The following is a 21,134-nucleotide window of genomic DNA, read 5'->3' on the forward strand; positions in this document are numbered from 1 at the left end:
AACCTCTTCGGTCCCAAATGCCTCCTTATTAACATGGGGACAACAAAACCCATCTCCTAGAACTGATGCCAAGCATTTGGCCACAGTTGCTGCTAGGTGAGGGAAAGTCCTGTTTCATACACAACGGAATGTTGATAATCATTTATTGATCACTTTCAGAGCCAAACAATTTGTGTGCCTTTATCTCATTGAAACACCACCATTTCTCTGGATAGCAGATACTATTACCATATTATAAGTTATATAGACATTTAGCACTAATGGCACAGAGTAAGTGCTCACCAAAAACTGTTAGCAAGGGCACTTTTGTCACATAAAAGAAAAAAGGAGCATGGGAAGGGCGCTTTGCAAGGTGTAAGGTTCCGCACAAGTTTTTGCTGTAATTGTTACGTCGCCCTTTGTGGTCATAATCCTTTATTTATTCTTTCTGAGTTACTACGATGGTCCCCTAGTTACCGTGGCCATGGAAACGCGGCCCGCCGTCCCGGATTGGACGGTTCGCGGGTTCCCCCTGGAGGCCACCTTCTGGTCCTGCTGCGAAAAGACGGGGCCTGCCTTGGAGACGGGGAGAGGGGTGTCGGGAGTTGTAGGCGATGGGCGTGGCTGCTGCGGAGCGCTGCACGCCGGGAGTTGCAGTTCCCGGGCGAGGCAGTTGGCTGTTCCACACGGAGCTCGGGCCTCACCCGGATGGCGGCTGTGACGCGCAGCTGCCGGCCCTGGGGCTCGCTCCTCGGGCTGTTCGGGCTGGTCTCGGCCGCGGCCGCCGCCTGGGACCTGGCTTCCCTGCGTTGCAACTTGGGCGCCTTTTGCGAATGCGACTTCCGGCCCGACTTGCCGGGTGAGGCGCCAGGGAGCCCGGAGCGAGGGGCGGGCGGACGCGGGCGCGCTGGGAGCCCTGCTGGCCCCTGCCTGAGCCGCTGAGGACTCAGAGGGTGGGACCCGGGGGCGGGGCCGGCAGACTTGCGAGGGTGGAGGGTACCCGTTGAGGTCCAGGAGGCCCTGCCAACCTGGAGAGAGGCCTCAGCCAGCAGAGCCCTTTGGGGGAGATCTTGGGCCTCCCCGGAATGGCCTGGCCGTCAAGGGAGAAGAGCGCCTTGGGGATGGGCGGGGCCGGGGCTGACCTCGTTGACAGCTCGCATTTAGGGTTGAGTGTAATCTAGATGACCGCCTGGTGGGGGCGCTGCCGAGCTGAATCAGGCCCGAAGGTGGCTCTTTTCCGCCACAGACCCCAAGGTCCCCGTGCCATGTGCATAGACAGCTTGGACAAACGTAAGGACACAGGAGTCCAGACATGACGTTCCCCTTGAACCTCTGCCTTGGTGGGATGTGTCCTCACCATCCTCCTGTGGCCCTAGGTCTGGAGTGTGACCTCGCTCAGCACCTGGCCGGCCAGCATCTGGCCAAGGCGCTGGTGGTGAAGGCGCTGAAGGCCTTTGTGCGCGACCCTGCCCCCACCAAGCCGCTGGTCCTCTCCCTGCACGGCTGGACCGGCACCGGCAAATCCTATGTCAGCTCCCTGCTGGCGCACTACCTCTTCCAGGGCGGCCTCCGCAGCCCACGCGTGCACCACTTTTCTCCCGTCATCCACTTCCCCCACCCCAGCCACATCGAGCGCTACAAGGTAGGCTGGATGCGTCCTTGACCACTGTTCTCCTCACCATGGGGTGCCACCCTAGGGAGTAAGTCCTGAGCCCAGACAGGGGAGTCACCTGCTCCAGGCCACACAGCCGGCTGCAGCCCCAGCCCTCAGGACCCATCCTGCACAGAACTTGGGAAGGTGCCATTCTACCTGGCAGGGAGTACTTTGATTCCTTGGGGCAGTAAGGAACCTGGCAGTACCTACCTGCCAGGGTTGTTGTGAGGGACATGAGATTATATCATTGCAGATATTATTTATGGAGCACCTATGTTTGTCAGATAATCTGCACTGTTGTCTTGCTGGAAATCCCCCCAATTTGTGGCTCAGAGTAAGCATCGGGAAATACTGGCTCTTACTACTACTGTTGTTGATTGCAAGGTACCCTCCAGGCTGATCAGTTTCAGCTGTCAACACTGCTGTGTAGTTTCAGGGAGCAGGAAGGAGCCTTCCTCTTTTATAGAAAGCAGCAGGTGTCATGCAAGGAGCCCTGAACAGGGAAGTGGGAGGCTTGGGTTTGAGTCCCTGTTCTGCTGCTGACCGGCTGTGTGGCTTTGGGCGAGTCTCTGCCCCTCTCTGGGATACAGTTTCACCATCAGTCTCACTAAGAGGTTGGTGCTCTCTGGGAGACCACATCTCCCTAGAAAGGAGGTTAGTTTTTGGTTTGGGAAGAGGTCTGGGGTTGGGGGAGTTTCTCCAGCCCCCCCTGGAACTCCTGTCTCTCCCCTACAGAAGGATCTTAAGAGCTGGGTCCAAGGGAACCTCACTGCCTGCGGCCGCTCCCTCTTCCTCTTCGATGAGATGGACAAGATGCCCCCAGGCCTGATGGAAGTCCTGCGGCCTTTCCTGGGCTCCTCCTGGGTTGTATATGGGACCAACTATCGCAAAGCCATCTTCATCTTCATCAGGTGGGGCCCAGCTTTGCAGCGGGCACGGTGGGGGGCCACTTCGCAGAGGTTCAGCTCTGCAGCCTTGGCCTGTGCTCCCAGCAGAATCCAATTCCCCGTGGGCTTAGCTGGGCTTTCCCAGTGCCCCCCACCCTCTCAGAGATGACACTGTCATTCCGCCTGGTTGATTCCCTTTGGACACTCTCAGCCCATTCTGGGCTCAGTCTTTTTGATCACCACTTCCTTGTGGAAGCCCTGCCAGGTCGAGAACTTTTCCCTCTTTTGTGGTGAGGAGGACACAGGCCTGGGGAAAACAGGAACAGAGTTCTTGTCCTTTAGTCCCAGCTCTCAGAATCCTTGCTGCGTTTCCTCAGGCAGCATGGCTCCGCCTCTCTGAGCCTCTGTCTCTGCTTCTGAACAGCGGGGCCAATAATGATGCCCCGATATCTTCCTGGAAGTTTAGTGAGGGAAAGTCAGTTGAGGGACCCAAAAGCGTTTTGTAAACTGTAAAGTACATGGCATGTGTAGGTGAATTGCAGGGGCCGTGGATATGGACACCATGGAGGGGGAAGTGGAGCGTTTTCAGTGGGGTTGGCTCCTCCCTGCACCGGGCTGTGCTCCTGTCAGGTGGCAGCGGGGAGGCGAGGGTCCAATCCTGCCCTGCGCTAGTCCTTGTCTGAGTCTCAGCCTGGGTCCCCCATGGTTTTAGCAACACGGGTGGCGAGCAGATCAACCAGGTGGCACTGGAGGCGTGGCGCAGCCGCCGGGACCGCGAGGAGATCCTCCTGCAGGAGCTGGAGCCAGTCATCTCCCGCGCCGTGCTGGATAACCCACACCGTGAGTCTGGCTCAGCAGTGCCCCCCCGGGCGGCTTCACCCCACGCCCAGGGGCCAGGCTTTCCCGGGGTCTCATGCTTTGCCCACTGACCTGCTAGTTCTGAGCCCGGCTTTGGCACTCCCAGCTCTGTGACCTTGGGTCAGCCTTACAGGCCCTGAGTCCTACACCCAGAAGGCGGCTGAGGGGACTGAGGCCAGCATCTTCCGTCCTGCCCCTGGGGGTTGGGGGCCAGCTTCTCCCCTCTTGTGAAGCACAAGGCCCCCCCCCACCTGCCCTTCCTGCAGATGGCTTCTCACACTCGGGCATCATGGAAGAGCGCCTCCTAGACGCAGTGGTGCCCTTCCTCCCACTGCAGCGGCACCATGTCCGGCACTGCGTGCTCAACGAGCTGGCCCAGCTGGGCCTGGAGCCGAGGGATGAGGTTGTCCAGGCTGTGCTGGACAGCACCACCTTCTTCCCTGAGGACGAGCAGCTCTTCTCCTCCAATGGCTGCAAGACCGTGGCCTCTCGAATCTCCTTCTTTCTCTGACTCCCCGGGTGGTATCCTTGGCCCCTCTAATGGCCAGGCCATGCAGGAAAGGCCTGGGGCCTCTGTCACAGGAACCCAGCGCACCAAGTGAGATGAAGGGAGTGGCGGCTGGGCCACGGGACAGATGGCTGGGAAGGGCCCTGGCCTCTAACCTGGCTCAAGAGCATCTTGGCCCTGGCCACCTTCCCCAGGGAAACCCCTGGCCACCCCAGAACCTCACTGAGCCTTGACCTCGCCCTGCAGCCTGAGCCTTCTTACTGTGAATTATAACTCAGGGACTGTGGCTCGTGGCGGCGCTCCCTCCTCAGTCTGCCACCCTTGCCCCTTGCCTCCTTGGTCGGGCACCATGCCCCCTCCCCTCCACCCCACACCCTGTGTCCGTTTCATCAAGCCAGGTGGCGCCTTCTCAGTTTCTATAAATGGAGGGACTCAAGTTGCCACTTGGGCCTGGTTTTAGAAGTTTTTAATTTTGTAAAAGAAGAGAACAAGTATAATAAACTCAGCTATGGGACCAGAGGACTGTTTGCTAAGACTTTTAATTGCTCTGGAAGGAGGCAGCTGGCTCAGTGCCAGTGCTGGGGGGTGAGTAGAACTGCTCCCCTCCCCAGCAAGAAGTGAGGGGCTAGATGGTCCCTTCAGAGAGCTTCGTAGTAGGTGAGGTCCTGACCAACCTCAGTTTTGCTGACACTCGGGCTGGGTCCCCAGGTGGACTCAGCCTTGCTGGAAGTTGAGCTCATGCCCCGGCTCTTGCCCTGGGCAGCCTCAGCCTTGCTGGTTCTCTGGCCCTGGCCTTGAACATCCTCAGTCTTGCTGAGGCTCCAGTTTGAGTCATAGAAAGCCTCAGTCTTGGTGGAACTTCGGAGCAGTCCCCTGCTTCGGCCCTGGGTGGCATCAAGCTTGCTGGGTCTCCAGCTGCGGCCACGAGCAGCCTTGACCTTTCGGGGCCTCTGCCTTGGGCTCCGGGTGGTCTTGGTCTTGCTGGGCTCCTGCCTTGGGCCCTGGGAGGTCTCGATCTCGCTGGAGCTCTGCCTCTGGCCCTGAGTGGCCTCAGTCTTGCTGGAGCGCCGCCCTTGGCCCTGGGTGGCCTTGGTCTTGCTGGAGTTCCTCCTGTGTATGGCGGCCTTGGTCTTGCTGAAGTTCTGCCTCTGGCTCTGGGTGGCCTGGGTCTTGCTAAGGCTCTGCCTCTGGCCCTGGATGTCCTTGATTTTTCTGGGACCATGGCTCAATGCCTCCCTATTGTTCCCAGAGTCTGAGGATTGCGTCTTCAGCAGTGATGAGTCAGAGAATGTCATGGCGGTGGCTGAGGTGCTCCTGTATTCCTGGCAGATAGCCGACGTCTCAGTCTCTGAGGTGCATGTGGTCCTGACTGGGAAGGGTGTGCCAAGAGCACCCATCAGGCCTGCCGCACCTGCCCTGGACAGCTCCGGGAAAAGGGGCTTCCCAATTTCATACTGGCCTGTGGCCCTGAGGCTTCACATTGCCAAAGGGAAAGACCTGCAGATCATCCCCGCCCAGCCCCCCAGCGCCCCAGACCCTGAGGGGTGGGGCTGTGAGATGGGGGAGATGCCTAAGAGCCCCCTTCTCCCAGTCCCAGGCCTCTGCTCTGTGGCTGCCCCTACCCTCTGCTCCTGTTGCAGCAGACAGCCCCAGCAGAGCCCCTGCATCCCCCTGCCTAGCACCCTCCTGCCCTTCCATTCTTGTCCCCACTAAAAGGCGCTAAATGCACCCACAGCCCCAGCTTCCCCTGCACTGTGTCTGCCCTGTCTCCTGGCTGTCGGGTCACCTGGGAGCCTTCTTCCTGTTGGAGCTTAGAGCTCATGTCCCAGGGCAAGGACTATGCCAGTCATCCCTGTGCCCAGTGTTGAGCACAGGCCTGGCCCAGGGCACTCGGTGGGTTTGCTGGATGCACGAAATGAAGAAGGGGCCTGGGCCCTGCCACTCCCCTCCCCACCGAGGACTGCGCACACCCGCCCTGGGGCCTCTGAGGAGCAGCCTCTCCGTTCTTCACTTCTGTCTCCTCCAGGCTGGGGCCCCACGGAACTGGGGCTAAAAGCCTCCTGGCCATGCACAAGGTTTGCGGGCTTTTTTCAGGGACAGGGCTGGGAGGGGATGGGAGCAGAGTAGCAGCTATCATGAAGGGCCTGGAGCAAGCCTCGGCCTCCCTGCCCGTGTTGGGCACTGCCCGCTGAGTCCTCGGCAGGCCCAGCAAGAGTGTTACTCCCGCTGTAGAGCCACTCGCCCCAGGCCACCCAGCTGTCAGCAGCAGAGCCAAACTCACACCTAGGCCAGCGGTCTTTGACCCCTGACCTTTGACCACCCTGCTGCCTTAGCTTCCTGAGGCCTGGCGGGAGCCCCAGGGACTTACAGCTCATGCTGGAGGCTAAAGAGGTCTGGTCGAGGTAGCTCTCGGACAGGGACGCCACCTTGCTAGGTGTGAGCTTTGGTTTCTTCTCCTATGGCAAGAAACAGGCTTTGTAGTTCAGATGGCAGGAGGCCCACGCAGCTGCGCCTCTAGAAGGCCAGCAGCCCTGGGCCGCTCGGTGGTCATTCTCCTGAGCTCGGAGGTCCTTCAAGGTGCCAGGTTAGGGTGGGGTGGGGACACACAGAGGCTAAGCCTGGCAGGAACGGGGCGGCCAGGCTGGACAGGCATATGGTGCCATGAGGACGGTTGTGTTGAAGGGGCTGCTAGCGCCTTGGCTTTTTCAACTGCAAAATGAAAATTAGTTCAGGCGTGGGACAGGCTTCTGTAAATTATAAAGGGCTGTGCCCTGGGGAATGCTTAGGGAGGACTTGAGTTGCTTCTCTAGGCTTTACCCCCTTCCATTCTCCCAATACAAGTGCGGACGGAGGGATGGGGAGAGCTGCTAATGACCATTTCACCGACCAGGAAACTAAGGCTCAGAGCCCATAAGCAACCTGCCCAGGGCCACTCAGCCAAGGAGCAGAGAGGCCGAGTTTGAATCCAGGTCTGCTGGCCACCACAGCCAGACCCTACCTAGGCTGCAGGTCTCTGCCCACATTCACGGCTGCAGACAGCGAGGTGCACCATAGTGCTCCCGGCGCCAGCTGGGAGTTGTGCTCTGGGCTCCATCCACTTCAGCCCAACATCTCCCTGGGGGAGGGAGCCTCTGACTTCGGGGGGCACACAGAGGGAAGGTGTGTACTTTAATATTCATTCTAACATGAGCTAGAAAACTGAAGAGCTGCTGGGCGCGATGGCTCACGCCTGTAATCCCAGCACTTTGGGAGGCCGAGGCGGGTGGATCTCGAGGTCAGGAGATCAAGACCATCTGGCTAATGCGGTGAAACCCTGTCTCTACTAAAAATACAAAAAATTAGCTGGGCGTGGTGGCGGGTACCTGTAGTCCCAGCTACTTGGGAGGCTTGGGCAGGAGAATGGCGTGAACCTGGGAGGTGGAGCTTGCAGTGAGCCAAGATTGCACCACTGCACTCCAGCCTGTGAGACAGAGTGAGACTCCGTCTCAAAAAAAAAAAAAAGAGAAAACTGAAGAGCTAGCGTTTTCTTTCCTCTTTTCTTTTCTTCTTTAGACAAGGTCTTGCTCTCTCACCTAGGCTGGAATGCAGTGCTATGATTACGGCTCACCGCAGCCTCAAGTGACTCTGGGGCTCAAGAGATCCTCTTGCCTCAGCCTCCCAAGTAGCTGGGACTATAGGCACACATCACCATGCCTGGCTAATTTTTGTATTTTCTTGTAGAGACAAGGGTTTTGCCATGTTGCCCAGGCTAGTCTTGAACTCCTGGGCTCAAGCGATCTGTCCATCTTGGCCGCCCAAAGTGCTGGGATTACAGGCATGAGCCACCGCGCCCGGCCACATTTTCTATTGATGGCAAGGGATGCTGGTATTCCTGTACTTCAATTGTGTAAAGTTTCCTTTGAACATTAGTGTACTTGATGTCTACCAGCAGTAGAACAGAGAAACACGCTGTGGGATTGTCAAGGATGGAATATTCTGCAGCACCAGAGACAGGGAGCAGGCTGCTGCCACCTGCTGCAGCGTGAGTGACGCTCACCATGCTGTCCATTTATGTGACGAAAAGACAAAAACTCATGTTTGGCGTTAGCAATCAGGACAGCCTTGTAGGTAGGGTGGGCTACGGGAGGGGCCTCGAAGGGGGCCCCAGTGGGCTTCTGGGAGCTGGGAAAGGGTTCTTTCTCGATCTGGATAATGATATGATGGGTGTCATGCAGTTGTGAAAATTCATCAAACTGGCACTTAGGATTTGTGCACTTTCCTATATTTATGTTACATTCAATAAGAGGTTTTCAGAAACAAATTTAAGAATTAAGAAAATTCTGGGGGCCGGGCGCAGTGGCTCATGCCTGTAATCCCAGCACTTTGGGAGGCCCAGGCGTGCAGATCGCTTAAGTCTGATAAAAATACTAAAAATACAAAAAACTAGCCAGGTGTGGTGGCACACACCTGTTAATCCCAGCTACCTGGGAGGCTAAGGCATGAGAATTGCCTGAACCCAGGAGGTGGAGGTTGCAGTGAGCCGAGATCATGCCACTCTACTCCAGCCTGGGTGACAGAGCAAGACTCCGTCTCAAAAACAAAAAATTCTGGCACAAGTGGCAAGTGGCTAGTGCATACAGTAGAACTCGTGACAGTGACCATGAGCAGGGGTGTGACTCCTCTCTGTGAGGGCCCACATCCCCACACACCCTCCCTCAGGAGCACCCCTTGCTGGTACCATCCCCATCTCATAGCAAGATGTCCCCAGCCCATCACACAACTGAGGGAGTGCAGAGCCAGGCCTGGAAGCCAGACTCCACTGGCCTGCGTCCTTCAGCCCTGGACTGGGGTACGCTCTGCCCCAGACCCCAAGGGCTTCGGGCCCTGGCATGTGTTCCACTTACCTCTTTTTTCTCCTCCTCCTTCTGTTCCTTCTCCTCCTTCTGTTCCTCCTCCTCCTTCTCTTCCTCCTCCTTGGGGGCCTCAGCCTGTCCCTCTGAGCTTCCCGGTTCTACCTGCGGAATCTCAGGGGTGGCCTGCAGCTTCTCGGAGGTCTCAATCAAAGGCTCCCCCTGCTTCCATGAGCGCTGCAGGGCCAAGGCCTTCTGGCGCTCCAACTCCCACTGCTTAAGCATCCTGCCAAACAATGTCCCCCGGGCATTGTCAGTCTCCCTGGCCCATGCTGGTCTCTCCAAGGACTAGACAATGGCCCTGGCATGCAGTTGGAGCCAGAGGAGCCTAGAGCCACAGCCATTCCCCAGCCCTGGCCTGTACCCCCTGCTCCAGGGCTTACCCCACAATGCCTTGTGGGCCTCCAGCCTGCAGGCTGCCCTCCACCATCCGTTCCAGCTGCAGCCTGGCCAGGTGGGCTATCTGGGTGCTAAGCACCTCCTCCACAGACATGCCCGGGAAGAGGTTGGTCATCAGCAGGGACAGCTGCCATGAAAGGGGGTGACCAGAGCCAGGTGAGGGCCAGAGCAGCGGGCACACAGCCTGATGCTGCCCTGATCCCGAAGAGTCAGATTTGGCCCTTCCCAAGACTGAAGAAGGAAGAGTTTTGCAATGTTTTTTGTTTGCTTGTTTGTTTTGTTTTGTTTTTTGAGACAGAGTCTCACTCTATCGCCCAGGCTGGAGTGCTGTGGCACAATCTTGGCTCACTGCTACCTCTGCCTCCCTGCAACCTCTGCCTCCTGGGTTGAAGCAATTCTCATGACTCAGCCTCCTGAGTAGCTGTAATTATAACCGTGCACCACCACACCTGGCTAATTTTTGTATTTTTAGTAGAGATGGGGTTTCACCATGATGGCTGGGTGGGTCTCAAACTCCTGACCTCAGGTGATCCACCTGCCTCTGGCTCCCAAAGTGCTGGGATTACAGGCGTGAGCCACCATGCCTGGCCTTATGATTGTTATCAAACCAGATTTCTTTGGGGGCCGAGGAGTATCTTTATGCACCAGGCATGACTCCGGAGCCTACACTCCTGATGTGGCAGGAACCTACCTTTGGTTGCTTGGGGTTGAGGAGCAGGACAGTGGCCACATCCTGGCGTGCCCCAAAAATGTTCTGCAGCAGCTGCCGGCTCTTGGCCCGGTACAGGTAGTACTGGGCCTTCTGGGGGTTGTGCCGGATGGCCGTGGAGAAGTGGTCCTCTGCCTTCTGGAACTGCCTGCAGGACACAGTGGATTCCGAGCTGCCATGAGCTCGGCCATCTGTGGGGAAAAGGGTGGCTTCTGGGCCCCACTGAGGAGTTAGACGGAAACCAGGCTGGGTCTGCTGCCCCCACCACGCCCCTCTCCTCTCTCTCCACCAGCGACGTCCCTGATGGAGACAACACTTAGATGCCAGTGTGAAACTCCACCATCAATGAATATTTTTATGATCTTGGGGTAGGGAAGGCCTTTCTGAGAATGCCATAAACCCATGAGCTAAAATGAAAATATTAATTTGACTATGATTAAGTTCCAAGTTATTGAGTAGTAAAAATATTACAAAGAAAACCAGCATAGGGAGGGCGCGGTGGCTCACGCCTGTAATCCCAGCACTTTGGGAGGCCGATCACCTGAGGTGGGGAGTTTGAGACCAGCCTGGCCAGGATGGTGAAACCCCGTCTCTACTAAAAATACAAAAATTAGCTGGGTGTGGTGGCAGGCGCCTGTAATCCCAGCTACTTGGGAAGCTGAGGCAGGAGAATTGCTTGAACCCAGGAGGTGGAGGTTGCAGTGAGCTGAGATTGTGCAATTGCACTCCAGCCTGGGTGACAGAGCGAGACTCCGTTTAAAAAAAAAAAAAAAGGAAGCATAACTGGGAGAGGAGCTTTTTTTGGGGGGGAGGGAGGGCGGGCGTGGGGATGGAGTCTTGCTCTGTCGCCCAGGCTGGAGTGCAGTGGCACAATCTTGGCTCACTGCAAGCTCCGCCTCCCTGGCTCAAGGGATTCCCCCGCCTCAGCCTCCCAACTAGCTGGGATTACAGGTGCATGCCACCACACCCAGCTAATTTTTTTTGTATTTTTAATAGAGATGGGGTTTCACCATATTGGCCAGATTGGTCTCAAAACTCCCAACCTCGGGCAATCCACCTGCCTAGGCCTCGGCCTCACAAAGTGTGGGGATTACAGGGGAGAACGACCGCGCCCATGCCCTGGGGAGAGAAGCAACTTTTTTTTTTTTTTTTTTTTTTGAGACAGAGTCTCGCTCTGTCGCCCAGGCTGGAGTGCAGTGGCCGGCTCTCAGCTCACTGCAAGCTCCGCCTCCTGGGTTCACGCCATTCTCCTGCCTCAGCCTCCCGAGTAGCTGGGACTACAGGCGCCCGCCACCTCGCCCGGCTAGTTTTTTGTATTTTTAGTAGAGACGGGGTTTCACCGTGTTAGCCAGGATGGTCTCGATCTCCTGACCTTGTGATCCGCCCGTCTCAGCCTCCCAAAGTGCTGGGATTACAGGCTTGAGCCACCGCGCCCGGCCTGAGAGAAGCAACTTGATTGACCCAGGGATCCCAGCAGTTGGCTTCCTGCCCACCCCGCCCTAGGGCCTGCCCCGCCCACCGTGGGGGCCGGAGCCCATGCACCTGTGCTTCTGCTCGCAGAACCCCATCTTCTCCTGCAGCAGGCCCATGCGCGTGTTGGCGCCCTCGTCCTGCGGGCTCAGCGCCAGCGCCTGCTGGTAGTCTGCCTCGGCAAAGGCCAGGTTGCCCAGCTGGAAGAAGCAATCTAGGGTCCGGAGGCGGGGGTGAGTGCACCCGCAACTCCCAGTGCCTGGGAGGCCCAGCCCAGTCGGCTCCAGCCCCGGGGCCAGGGCCTGAAACTGGTGGCTGATAACCCCCATCGGCGGTCACGGTCCCCGTCCCCTCTAGTTTTCTGGGCGTCTGGGCACTGTTCCCCAGCCGCCTGTTTGAGCATTTTAAGGAGTCTGGAACCAGTCTGTCTAAGGTACCATTTCCCAGAGTGTGTTCCTGGGATACTGAGACTATTACATTTCCTCTTCCCTCGCTTCCTTCCTCTCTCCCTTCCTCCTTCCCCCGCAGGGGTCTCAAGTGCCCAGTGGGGGCCTTAAAGATGGTGAGGCTCCCCGCATCCCCTCCCCAACGCCCCGGTCGCTGCGCACCGCCTCGGTTGATGTAGAGCCCTTTCTCCTGCTGCTCGTCCCGGAGGGCCTTGTTCAGCAGCAGCACGCCCTCCTGGTAGGCACCCTGCCTGTAGCAGTGCACGGCAAAGTCGTTGTAGGTAAGCAACAGCTGGCGCTGCGCCTGCCGCACCATGTCCTCCTGGTCCTCGGTCACCATGTCCAGCACCTTCAGGAAGTCCTCCACTGCTCCATCAAACTCCTGAAGCCGTCGGTACATGGTGCCCCTGTGAGGGACGGTGTGGCAGACGGCAGGAGGGACGTGAGGGCCAGTGCACCCCCACCGACTGGTGAGTGGCCAGACCTCCTGACCCATGGAGGCAGTGGCCATCCCCACCTCATTTGTTAGGTTTGTCCCATGGGGCCAGCTCTGGACTGCTACTCAGATAACCCACTAGGCACTGATCATTTTATTTTTTGCAAAAATGCCCTCCCTCTTTCTTTTTGGGAGCCAGGTGTATGCCAGTCTCTACATTAAAACATTTTGTACAAGAAACAGGTGTTTTGCCACCGCTGTTTGGAGAGGTTAATTGGCACGAAATCACAGTGGCCTCTCATGTCACTGAATCACTTGTGGGAGACTGAGCCCAGCCCCTTGGCATAGCGAGAGGTTGACTGGGTGGACAACCGCCCGGAGTCACTGCTGCCAGGGCAGCGGCGCTCCCTCCGAAATGCAGCAGGATGTGGTAAGTTCCTGGGGACCAGACTCAAGCCTACGCTGGGCTCAGCGCCCAGTGTGAACTGCTTAGCAGGCTGGGGCTCTAGGATTCCTGGGGTAACTGGGACATTTGTTGCCATCCCTCTTCCAGCTGTAAGAGACCACCTCTGTACTGCCTTAACCCAGTAGGAAGTAGGGAAAGACTGTTAGAGGCTAGCTGGGGAAACTGAGGCCTAGAGAGGGTCAGGGACTCTCCTTAAACCACACGGAAAGTCTGTGGCTGGGCAGGGCCTGGGACCCAAGGCCAGCACCTTCCCATGCAGTACCGGAAGAGGAAGAAACTGGGGTCCAGAGGGTTGTTCTCGATGGCACAGTTGATGCGCTGCAGTGCGTGCTGCAGCCTGCCCTGCACGGCCAGGATCCCCGCGTCTTGGCGCGCCTGCTGGGCCTGGGCCACCATCTTCTGGAGCAGCTTCCTGGCCTGGGGATGCTTGGGATTCAACAGCAAGGCGCCGTGCAGATCCCGGTAGCAGAGGTGGGGCTGCAGGGGGCCAAGGGTGGCATCAGGGGCACAGGTCAACTGAGCCATGGGACCTAGAGGCCTTTCTTCAGCAGGGTGGCATCACACCATGCCTCCTCCATGCCCCCCACGTCCCACCCTTTTCTGCTTTTTTTTTTTTTTTTGAGATGGAGTCTCACTCTGTCACCCAGGCTGGAGTGCAATTGGTGTGGTCTTGGCTCACTGCAACCTCTGCCTCCCAGGTTCAACAGATTTTCCCGCGTCAGCCTCGCGAGTAGCTGGGACTACAGGTGCGTGCCATCACACCTGGCTAATTTTTTTTTTTTTTTCCAGTAGAGATGGGGTTTCACTATGTTGGCCAGGCTGGTCTCGAACTCCTGACCTTAGGTGATCCACCCACCTTGGCCTCCCAAAGTGCCAGGATTACAGGGTTGAGCCACCATGCCCAGCCCCTTTCTACCTCTTGAAGGACACAAGGAGCATCATGGGGAAATTCCATCCCAAGCCCCATGCCAGCTGGCCCTTTGCAGATGTGACCTCACGTGAGCCAGGTCCACCCCAGTGGTTTCTGCAGATGCTGCCTCCTTGTCAGGCCTCTGTGAAGCCCACTCAAGGTGTGGGGAGCGTGTGACCTCCTGACTGTGACAGTTGTGTCCTCCCTCCCCTCCCCTGCACTCCCTCTTCCCCTCCCTGACGTTTGAGCCCAAGACCACTCTGGCCAAGCCCAGATTCTGGTCTGGGTACAGCGGAAACCTCCCCCAGCAAGTCCCTTCCACCGGGAGGAGGGGTGGGTGAGGAAGGCGAAGCTCAGCCCAGCAACAGACAGTTCAACACCACCCTGTTCCCTGCGGGGTGACTGGCTGGCAGGCGAACGGGGTGTAGTGGACGGCAGGCATGGGTGGAGGGAGGGAGGGAAATGGCAGGAGCTAGGGGCAGGGCTTTGGAGTAGGCAGCCTTGGGCTCCAGGCAGTGCCACTGGGAACAGGCTGTGTGACCTTGGGCAAGTCACCTGGGGGTGGCTCATCCTCTGTGAAAAGAGGACAGTGTGTCTCTATCCCAAAGGGTTGCTGCAGCCTCACAGTTAAACAGGGGCAAAGTGCTGAGAACACGCCTACACATGGGAGGGGCTAAAATCGCAACAGTCACCAATAATTATCAATTACTAGTTCTCAGCTAGGCGCGGTGGCTCACACCTATAATCCCAGGAGGCTGAGGCAGGGGGAATCACCTGGCGAAACCCTGCCTTTCCTAAAAATACAGAAATTAGCTGGGCAGGCGCCTGTAATCCCAGTTACTCAGGAGGCTGAGGTGTGAGAATCGCTTGAACCTCCCGGCAGAGGTTGTGGTGAGCTGAGATCTCACCACTGCACTCCAGCCTGGGTGACAGAGTGAGACTCTGTCTCAACAAAACAAAACAAAACAAAACAAATTACTAGTCTCATGCCACTGAATCGCCTGTGGGACGCTACAGCCCAGCCCCAAGGCACAGGGAGGAGCTGCCAGGGTGGACTGCGCTCCCTCCTGCAATGCAGGCTGGCATTTCAGCCACCCCCAGGATGTCCCCACCTGGAGAATGAGATGCACCCACCCCACCCCGCCCACCTGCTCCTCCCCATCCTAGTTTCCCAGCTCCCCATCCACCCAGGCCAAGCCAGAACCCTTCTGGATCCTTCTGTTTCCTTCAAGCCCACCCCCAAGCCAGACTCCAGCCCTGCCTTCTGAAGGGCTGTGGGACTTGCCCCTCCTTGCTGCCCTCATGACCACCTTTCCCTCAGCCTCACCCAACTCTGCAGTGGCGCCCAGCCTCCTTCTCAGGCTCCTGCCTCCAGGCCTCCCCTCCGACCCACACTCCTTGCGGATACCGGAATGATCTTCCTAAAGCTCCCTGCCCTGGGGACACCTGATGAAGGCTCCCACTGCCTCTGGGGAGACTTCTCATCCCTGCCCTCCTCTCCTTGGTGCCCAGCACCCCCTCCACCTCCTCCCTTGTGACCCCAAGTTTCTCTTGCTCCCAAGCTGTTCCCTGTACTGTCTGTCCCTGTACCCAGCCCAGGTTGTGCGGGTGGTCAGGGGTAGGGGTGATTCATTGAGGCAAACAGGAAAAAAGAAAGGAAGCGAGAGGAAGAGGAGAAGGAAGGAGAGGAGAAAAGGAAGAAGGGGGAAGGGAGGAAGGGGAAGGGAGGAAGGGAGGAGGGGGGAAGGGAGGAAGGTAGAAGGGAGAAAGGGGGAAGGAAGGAAGGGAGGAGGGAGGAATGGAGGAGGGAGGAATAGAGGAGGGAGGAGGGAGAAAGGGAGGAGGGAGGAAGGGAGGAGGGAGGAATGGAGGAGGGAGAAAGGGAGGAAGGGGGAAGGGAGGAGGGAGGAATGGAGGAGGGAGGAAGGGAGGGGGAAGGGAGGAAGGGAGGAGGGGGGAAGGGAGGAAGGCAGAAGGCAGGAAGGCGGAAGGAAGGAAGGGAGGAGGGAGAGAGGGAGGAGGGAGGAAGGAGGAAGGGAGGAGGGAGGAGGGAGGAAGGGAGGAGGGAGGAAGAGAAGAGAGAGGAATGGAGGAGGGAGGAGGGAGGAAGGGGGAAGGGAGGAGGGAGGAGGAAGGAAGGGAAGAAGGAGGAAGGGGAAGGAGAAGGGCTAACTCATGTTAGGTGCCCTGGATGTCCCCGTGTGTGGCTTCACAGGATTGTGGCTAAATCCTTTGTAGTGTACTCATCTGCCCAGGGATACCTCCCCCAGGCTGCGAGCTCCGTCCGGACAGGGATGATATGAATCTCTCATCTTTTGCTTCCCTTGGGGTGCAGCACAGGCCTGGCACAGAGCCAGGGCTGAGCAACAATGGAACAAGGACCTGAAGTGGTAGCTGAGTGGTCCAGGCCAGTGTGGGCCTCTTCCCAGGGAGGACAGCACCCACGGCACTGTGGGATGGGGCTTCTGGGCTAGCTGATAGCCTTGCCTCCTCCTGTAATCTTGGGGCACACTGATGACCACCAGGTTGGGAGGCACGCCCCTGCCCGCCTTCTCCACTGTACCTTCTGGAGAAAGTTGTAGAGTCTGGCCCGGAGGATGTAGACGTCGGCGTTGGTGGTGTCCTGCTTCAGCTCCTCGGTGATGAGTGAGAGGCAGGCCGGATGCTGCTTGAGGGCCAGGAGACAGGCCATGCTGAGGGCAGAGGGAACAGAGTGCTCTGGTTCCCGGGTGGGGCGTCAGGAAGCCGCTGCTGGGAGAAGGGTCCAGCAAGGGCACTCACCATCGGTAACGGAAGCACGCTTTCTCAGGCTGGAGCTCGGCAGCATGTGAGAAGACATTCAGGGCATCCAGGAAGGCACACTGCTCAAAAAGGCATTGCCCCTGGGGACACAGGGGACAGTCAATTCTGCTTGCCACCCCAGCCCCGCTGCACCCCCTGGTTGGCAGCCGAAAGCCCTGAGGCAGGAGGGAGAGATACAACAGACAAGGATAGAGCCTTTTAGATCTGGGAGAGACTTGAAGAGGCAGAGACACAGGGACAGAGATGGAGAGAGATACAGATCTGGGGAAAGACAGCAAGAGTTGGTGAGAGATACACACTTGGCAAGAGACAGGAATACAGAGATTCAGGAACAAAGAGAAATGGAGAAAACTCAGATGGCTGGGCCAGACACGGTGGCTCACGCCTGTTATCCCATCCCAGCCCTCTGAGAGGCTGAGGCAGGTGGATCACTTGAGGCCAGGAGTTTGAGGCCAGCCTGGCCAACATGGTGAAACCCCGTCTCTACTAAAAATACAAAAATCAGCTAGGCATGTTAGTGCGTGCCTGTAATCCCAGCTACTCAGGAGGCTGAGGCACGAGAATCGCTTGGACCCGGGAACCAGAGGTTGCAGTGAGCCGAGATCATGCCCCAGCCCTCCAGCCTGGGCGACAGAGCGAGACTCCATCTCAAAACAAACAAAAAAACAAACAAACGAACAAAAAACAGAATCTCGGATGGCAGAAGAGACCAACAGAACTAACATGAACATGCTGTAGCCTGGCCCTGGGCCCTGGGTGCTGAGCCCTGTGCTAAGAACTTCAACTTGTTTTCTCACTGGCACTAGCATGCTTCTCTTATAGATAAAGGAACTGAGGCTCAGAGAGGCGGAGTGACTTGCATAAGGGCACACAGGAAGTGGCCGTGCAGGACACGGGCCCGCAACAGATTCAGCACATGGTCTGAGGGCCCCAAATGTTTCTTTTTAAGAAGAGATTTTTTTTTTTTTTTTTTTTTTTTTTGAGACAGTGTCCTGTTCTGTCACCCAGGCTGGAGTACAGTGGTACGATCTCGGCTCATCCCAACCTCTGCCTTCTGGTTTCAAGAGATTCTCCTGTCTCAGCCTCCCAAGTAGCTGGGATTACAGGCGTGTGCTACGCCTAGCTAATTTTTGTATTTTTAGTAGAGACAGGGTTTCACCATGTTGGCCAGGCTGGCCTCAAACTCTTGATCTCATGATCCGCCCTACTCGGCCTCCCAGACTGGCCAAGAACTGAATATATTTTGACATAAACAAAAGACATCAAGCCCAGGCGCACTGGCTCACACCTGTCATCCCAGCACTTTGGGAAGCCGAGGCGGGCAGATCACTTGAGGTCAGGAGTTGGAGACCAGCCTGGCCAACATGGCGAAAACCCATCTCTATTAAAAGTAGAAAAATTAGCCAAGCATGGTGATGCACATCTGTAATCCTAGCTACTCAGGAGGCTGAGGCACGAGAATCATTTGAATAAGGGAGGTGGAGGTTGTAAGCTGAGATTGCACCACTGCGCTCTAGCCTCAGAAACAGAGCAAGACTCCGTCTCAAAAAAAAAAAAGACAACAAGATTATCAAAATGGAAAAAAGGAACACTTTGTTGGTGTTTTTTTGTTTTTTTTTTTTTTTTTGAGACGGAGTCTCGCTCTGTCGCCCAGGCTGGAGTGCAGTGGCCGGATCTCAGCTCACTGCAAGCTCCGCCTCCTGGGTTTTTACGCCATTCTCCTGCCTCAGCCTCCCGAGTAGCCGGGACTACAGGCGCCCACCACCTCGCCCGGCTAGTTTTTTGTATTTTTTAGTAGAGACGGGGTTTCACCGTGTTAGCCAGGATGGTCTCGAACTCCTGACCTCGTGATCCGCCCGTCTCGGCCTCCCAAAGTGCTGGGATTACAGGCTTGAGCCACCGCGCCCGGCCTTTGTTGGTGTTTTATAGTTTAATATTGTTTTTCCTTTGAAATACACTTGGGGGTCACTGTGAGCTTTTTAGTGCTTAGAGCCTCTGGACTCTAGATCTGTGCCATCTCATCCAAGACAATAGCCACTGCTTTGTGTGGCTATACACATTTAAATTAATTAAAATAAAAATAAGAGGCTGGGCATAGTGGCTCACATTTGTAATCCTAGCACTTTGGGAGGCCGAGGCGGGCAGATTGCCTGAGCCCAGGAGTTTGAGACCAGCCTGGGCAACAAAGTGAAACCCCGTCTCTACTAAAATACAAAAAATTAGACAGGCATGGTGGCATGTGCCTGTAGTCCCAGCTACTCAGGAGGCTGAGGCAGGAGAATTGCTTGAACCCGGGAGGCAGAGGTTGCAGTGAGCCGAGATCGTGCCACTGCACTCCAGCCTGAGCGACAGAGCGAGACTCCGTCTCAAAAACAACAATAATAATAAAATAAAAATAAGATATAAAATTCAATTCTTTAGTCACACTTGCCACATGTCAAGGGCTCAACAGTTCCACGTGGCTGATGGGTAGCATATTGGACACTGTCATTATGGCAGAAACCCGAATGGACAGTGCTGCCAAACTTGATTCAACCTTGGCAGTAAACCAGCCTTGGAGGTGAGAGGGGCAGCAGGTAGGGACCCAGACACAGGGACAAGGAGGAATCCAAGGAGACGGAGCTGGGCCCAGGAGCCAGGAGAGCCCCTGGAGGGAAAGCCAGTGATGTGAGGTGCATGCCCTGCATGGGCCCGGGCAGCCCCAGGCACCTGTAGGTAGAGCACAAAGGTGAGGCGCTCCAGGTGCTTGCAGTTGTCCTGCTGTAAGGAGTAGGCCCTTCGCAGGTTCTGGGCAGCCGAGGAGAAGTCACAGAGCTGGAGGTAGGCCTCGGCCCGCAAGGCGTAGAAGTCCACCTAAGGGTGAGGGGACCCAGGCTGCTGGATCCTCCCCACCATCTGCCCCTGGAGGGTAGGGGAAAGTCTCCGCCCCCGCCGAGCGTTGACACCCAATTCCCATCAGGGACTTGGTGGCCCTGAGAGGAGGGATCTGGCAGGTGCAACAGGGAGGGAGGAAGCATGTTCCAGCAACTGCCTGTGCCCACCCAGGTCTGCCTCTCACCAGCTGTGGGTCCAGGTGGAGCGCGCGGGAGAAGAACAGCACAGCTGTCTCCCAGTCTGCCTGCTCCAAGCACTGCTGGCCTCTGGAGTAGCTGTGGAGAAAGTGGGGACACGCAGAGGGGTGGCCCTGACTGTGGACCAGCCCAGAGCATAGGGCTGGGGTGGGGGTTGTGGGAGGCAAGGGAGCTGGGTAGAGAGGCAGGAGGAGTAGACAGAAGCCCAGGGAGGGCAGGCTGGTGTTCCTGGAGTCCAGCCAGGCCATCAGCCTCATTTCCACTGAGGTAGAAGAGCCCCATTAGACAGTTGAGTTCACTGAGGCCCGAACAGAGTAAGTGGTTCAAAGCTGCACGGTATGGGAATGGCTGTGTCAGGCAGGAACCTGGGACCCCAAAGCAAGGTAGTCACTCACTACTCCCTGACTTTGAGGGGCACCGTTAACCCCGTGACCTTTGGCTTTACGTCACAGATGCTTTGGAACACCTGGCTGGTTCCAAAGATGTGCTGCAGGATCCCTTTGGGGGCTGGAATCACCCATGGCTTTGGGATGTCCTGTGAGGGGCCCTGGTCAACCTTCAGGGCATCCTAGAACCGAAGGACAGTAAGCTGCAGTAGGCCCCCGAGATGACCCCCACCCACTGACACACTCGCCAGCATTCTGCAGGGAGGGAGGAGAGGCAGAAATGAGGCCTGGAAGGAGGCACTCCCACTCGGGGGTCCGGTGGCACTCCCAGTCCCATTCCTCTTAGGGCCGCGCCAACCTGTCCCTCTCCAGTCCTGCCCTTCTCCCTCTCCTGTGGTCAAGGTCAGGGATCAGGGTCCTCACACTTACAACACCATCTGCTCTCCCCCCTAGGCCTTCCCAGCTCCCACTTCCGGCTACTGACACCCCAAGCTCTGATGTCTCCAGCTCAGGCCCGGTCCCAAGTCTCAGGACTTGGGGGTCCTACAGCCCCCTGGGTACCCTTCAGGACCCTCACTCCAGCAGGCCACACTGAGCACCTCACCTGACTTCTGCCCCAGGCTCTCCCATCTTGGTGAGGTCACCTTCCCCACCAGCTACCCAAGCCAGAAACCTCTGTCCAAGCAGCCGCCGAGCCTTACAAGGATCTCTCACATCCCTGGTTCTTGGCATGGTGGCCAGGGCCTTCCCTGAGTCGGACTGCTGCCCCTGCCCCTCCCGGCCTTCACCCTTTCCTGCGAACCCAGCCTCGGTCTCTCCGCCTGGCCCTCTGCCTTTGCGTTAGTCTTCTCCCCAGCCCGCACCTCGTCCGAATCTGTCATGAGGCCCCTTCCAGGAGGACCCCGAGGCCTCTGCCAACTACCTCGCGGCCCCGGCCCTGACGTTGCTAGGCACCATCACCAGGACGCCCACGGGCCCCGCCCCTCTAGCCCCGCCCCCGGGAACCAAGCTTTTTGAGCCGGAGGGAGGTAGAAAACTTTTATTAGCTGGGGAGGTTGAGGCCTACATCGGGGAAAGGACTTGCCAGATTTTCGCCGCGAGGCAGGGCCATAGCCGGGAGCATAACAAGGGTTCCGCCTCCCAACCGAAGGTCAAGCAAGAGCTCCAAGCGTCCCACACAAACCCCGCAGGGACACAGTGACGCCGCGCCACTGAAGGCGCCTGGGCTCCCTGACTCTGCCACCACCTCGCCGCTTCCGCCCCT

General features: G+C 57.4%; 2 protein-coding genes across 27 annotated transcripts; one reads left to right on the forward strand and one right to left on the reverse strand.

Annotated features, from left to right (window-relative positions):
• Window positions 1-663: 663 nt before the first annotated feature.
• Window positions 664-4,405, forward strand: TOR2A (torsin family 2 member A). 3 transcript variants are annotated; one of them, XM_005582164.4, is made up of 5 exons: window positions 664-838; window positions 1,356-1,621; window positions 2,369-2,544; window positions 3,233-3,360; window positions 3,645-4,405. In XM_005582164.4, exons 1-5 carry the CDS (start codon window positions 688-690, stop codon window positions 3,887-3,889), a joined length of 966 nt encoding a protein of 321 aa, XP_005582221.2. In that variant the 5' UTR covers window positions 664-687; the 3' UTR covers window positions 3,890-4,405. The 3 variants fall into 3 exon arrangements, with proteins under 3 accessions (XP_005582221.2, XP_005582222.2, XP_065387053.1); XM_005582165.4 differs by lacking the exon at window positions 3,233-3,360; XM_065530981.1 differs by lacking the exon at window positions 1,356-1,621.
• Window positions 4,338-20,831, reverse strand: TTC16 (tetratricopeptide repeat domain 16). Of its 24 annotated transcripts, none has more exons than XR_012424359.1 (15): window positions 20,734-20,831; window positions 19,880-20,052; window positions 19,472-19,562; window positions 19,123-19,266; window positions 16,393-16,493; window positions 16,175-16,304; window positions 12,964-13,178; window positions 11,962-12,206; window positions 11,426-11,567; window positions 9,866-10,031; window positions 9,159-9,301; window positions 8,770-9,001; window positions 7,114-7,208; window positions 6,255-6,342; window positions 4,338-5,255 (listed from the first exon to the last, which is right to left on the reverse strand). XR_012424359.1 is itself a non-coding variant. In XM_045373826.3 (14 exons), the coding sequence occupies exons 1-14, from the start codon at window positions 20,749-20,751 to the stop codon at window positions 4,525-4,527; spliced, it is 2,619 nt and encodes an 872-aa protein (XP_045229761.2). In that variant the 5' UTR covers window positions 20,752-20,831; the 3' UTR covers window positions 4,338-4,524. The 24 variants fall into 24 exon arrangements, 8 of the variants coding, with proteins under 8 accessions (XP_045229761.2, XP_045229760.2, XP_065387032.1 ...); XR_012424353.1 differs by lacking the exon at window positions 7,114-7,208 and adding an exon at window positions 6,885-7,021 and having other exon boundaries at window positions 16,393-16,568; XR_012424355.1 differs by having other exon boundaries at window positions 16,393-16,568.
• Between the last annotated feature and the right edge of the window lie 303 nt (window positions 20,832-21,134).

This window comes from Macaca fascicularis, chromosome 15 (assembly GCF_037993035.2).
Source record: "Macaca fascicularis isolate 582-1 chromosome 15, T2T-MFA8v1.1".
In the NCBI taxonomy this organism is placed as follows: domain Eukaryota; kingdom Metazoa; phylum Chordata; class Mammalia; order Primates; family Cercopithecidae; genus Macaca; species Macaca fascicularis.

Excerpts from the sequence above, each read along its gene's own strand:
- TOR2A (XM_005582164.4), top strand. The coding sequence starts at position 688 with ATGGCGGCTGTGACGCGCAGCTGCCGGCCCTGGGGCTCGCTCCTCGGG. Across the intron at positions 1,622-2,368 it reads GCCACATCGAGCGCTACAAG|AAGGATCTTAAGAGCTGGGT; the intron begins GTAGGCTGGATG and ends TCTCCCCTACAG. Across the intron at positions 2,545-3,232 it reads GCCATCTTCATCTTCATCAG|CAACACGGGTGGCGAGCAGA; the intron begins GTGGGGCCCAGC and ends CCATGGTTTTAG.
- TTC16 (XM_074016446.1), bottom strand. Across the intron at positions 12,207-12,963 it reads CCCAGTTTCTTCCTCTTCCG|GGGCACCATGTACCGACGGC; the intron begins GTACTGCATGGG and ends CGTCCCTCACAG. Across the intron at positions 5,256-6,254 it reads TTTAGCCTCCAGCATGAGCT|TCAGGACCACATGCACCTCA; the intron begins GTAAGTCCCTGG and ends CACCCTTCCCAG.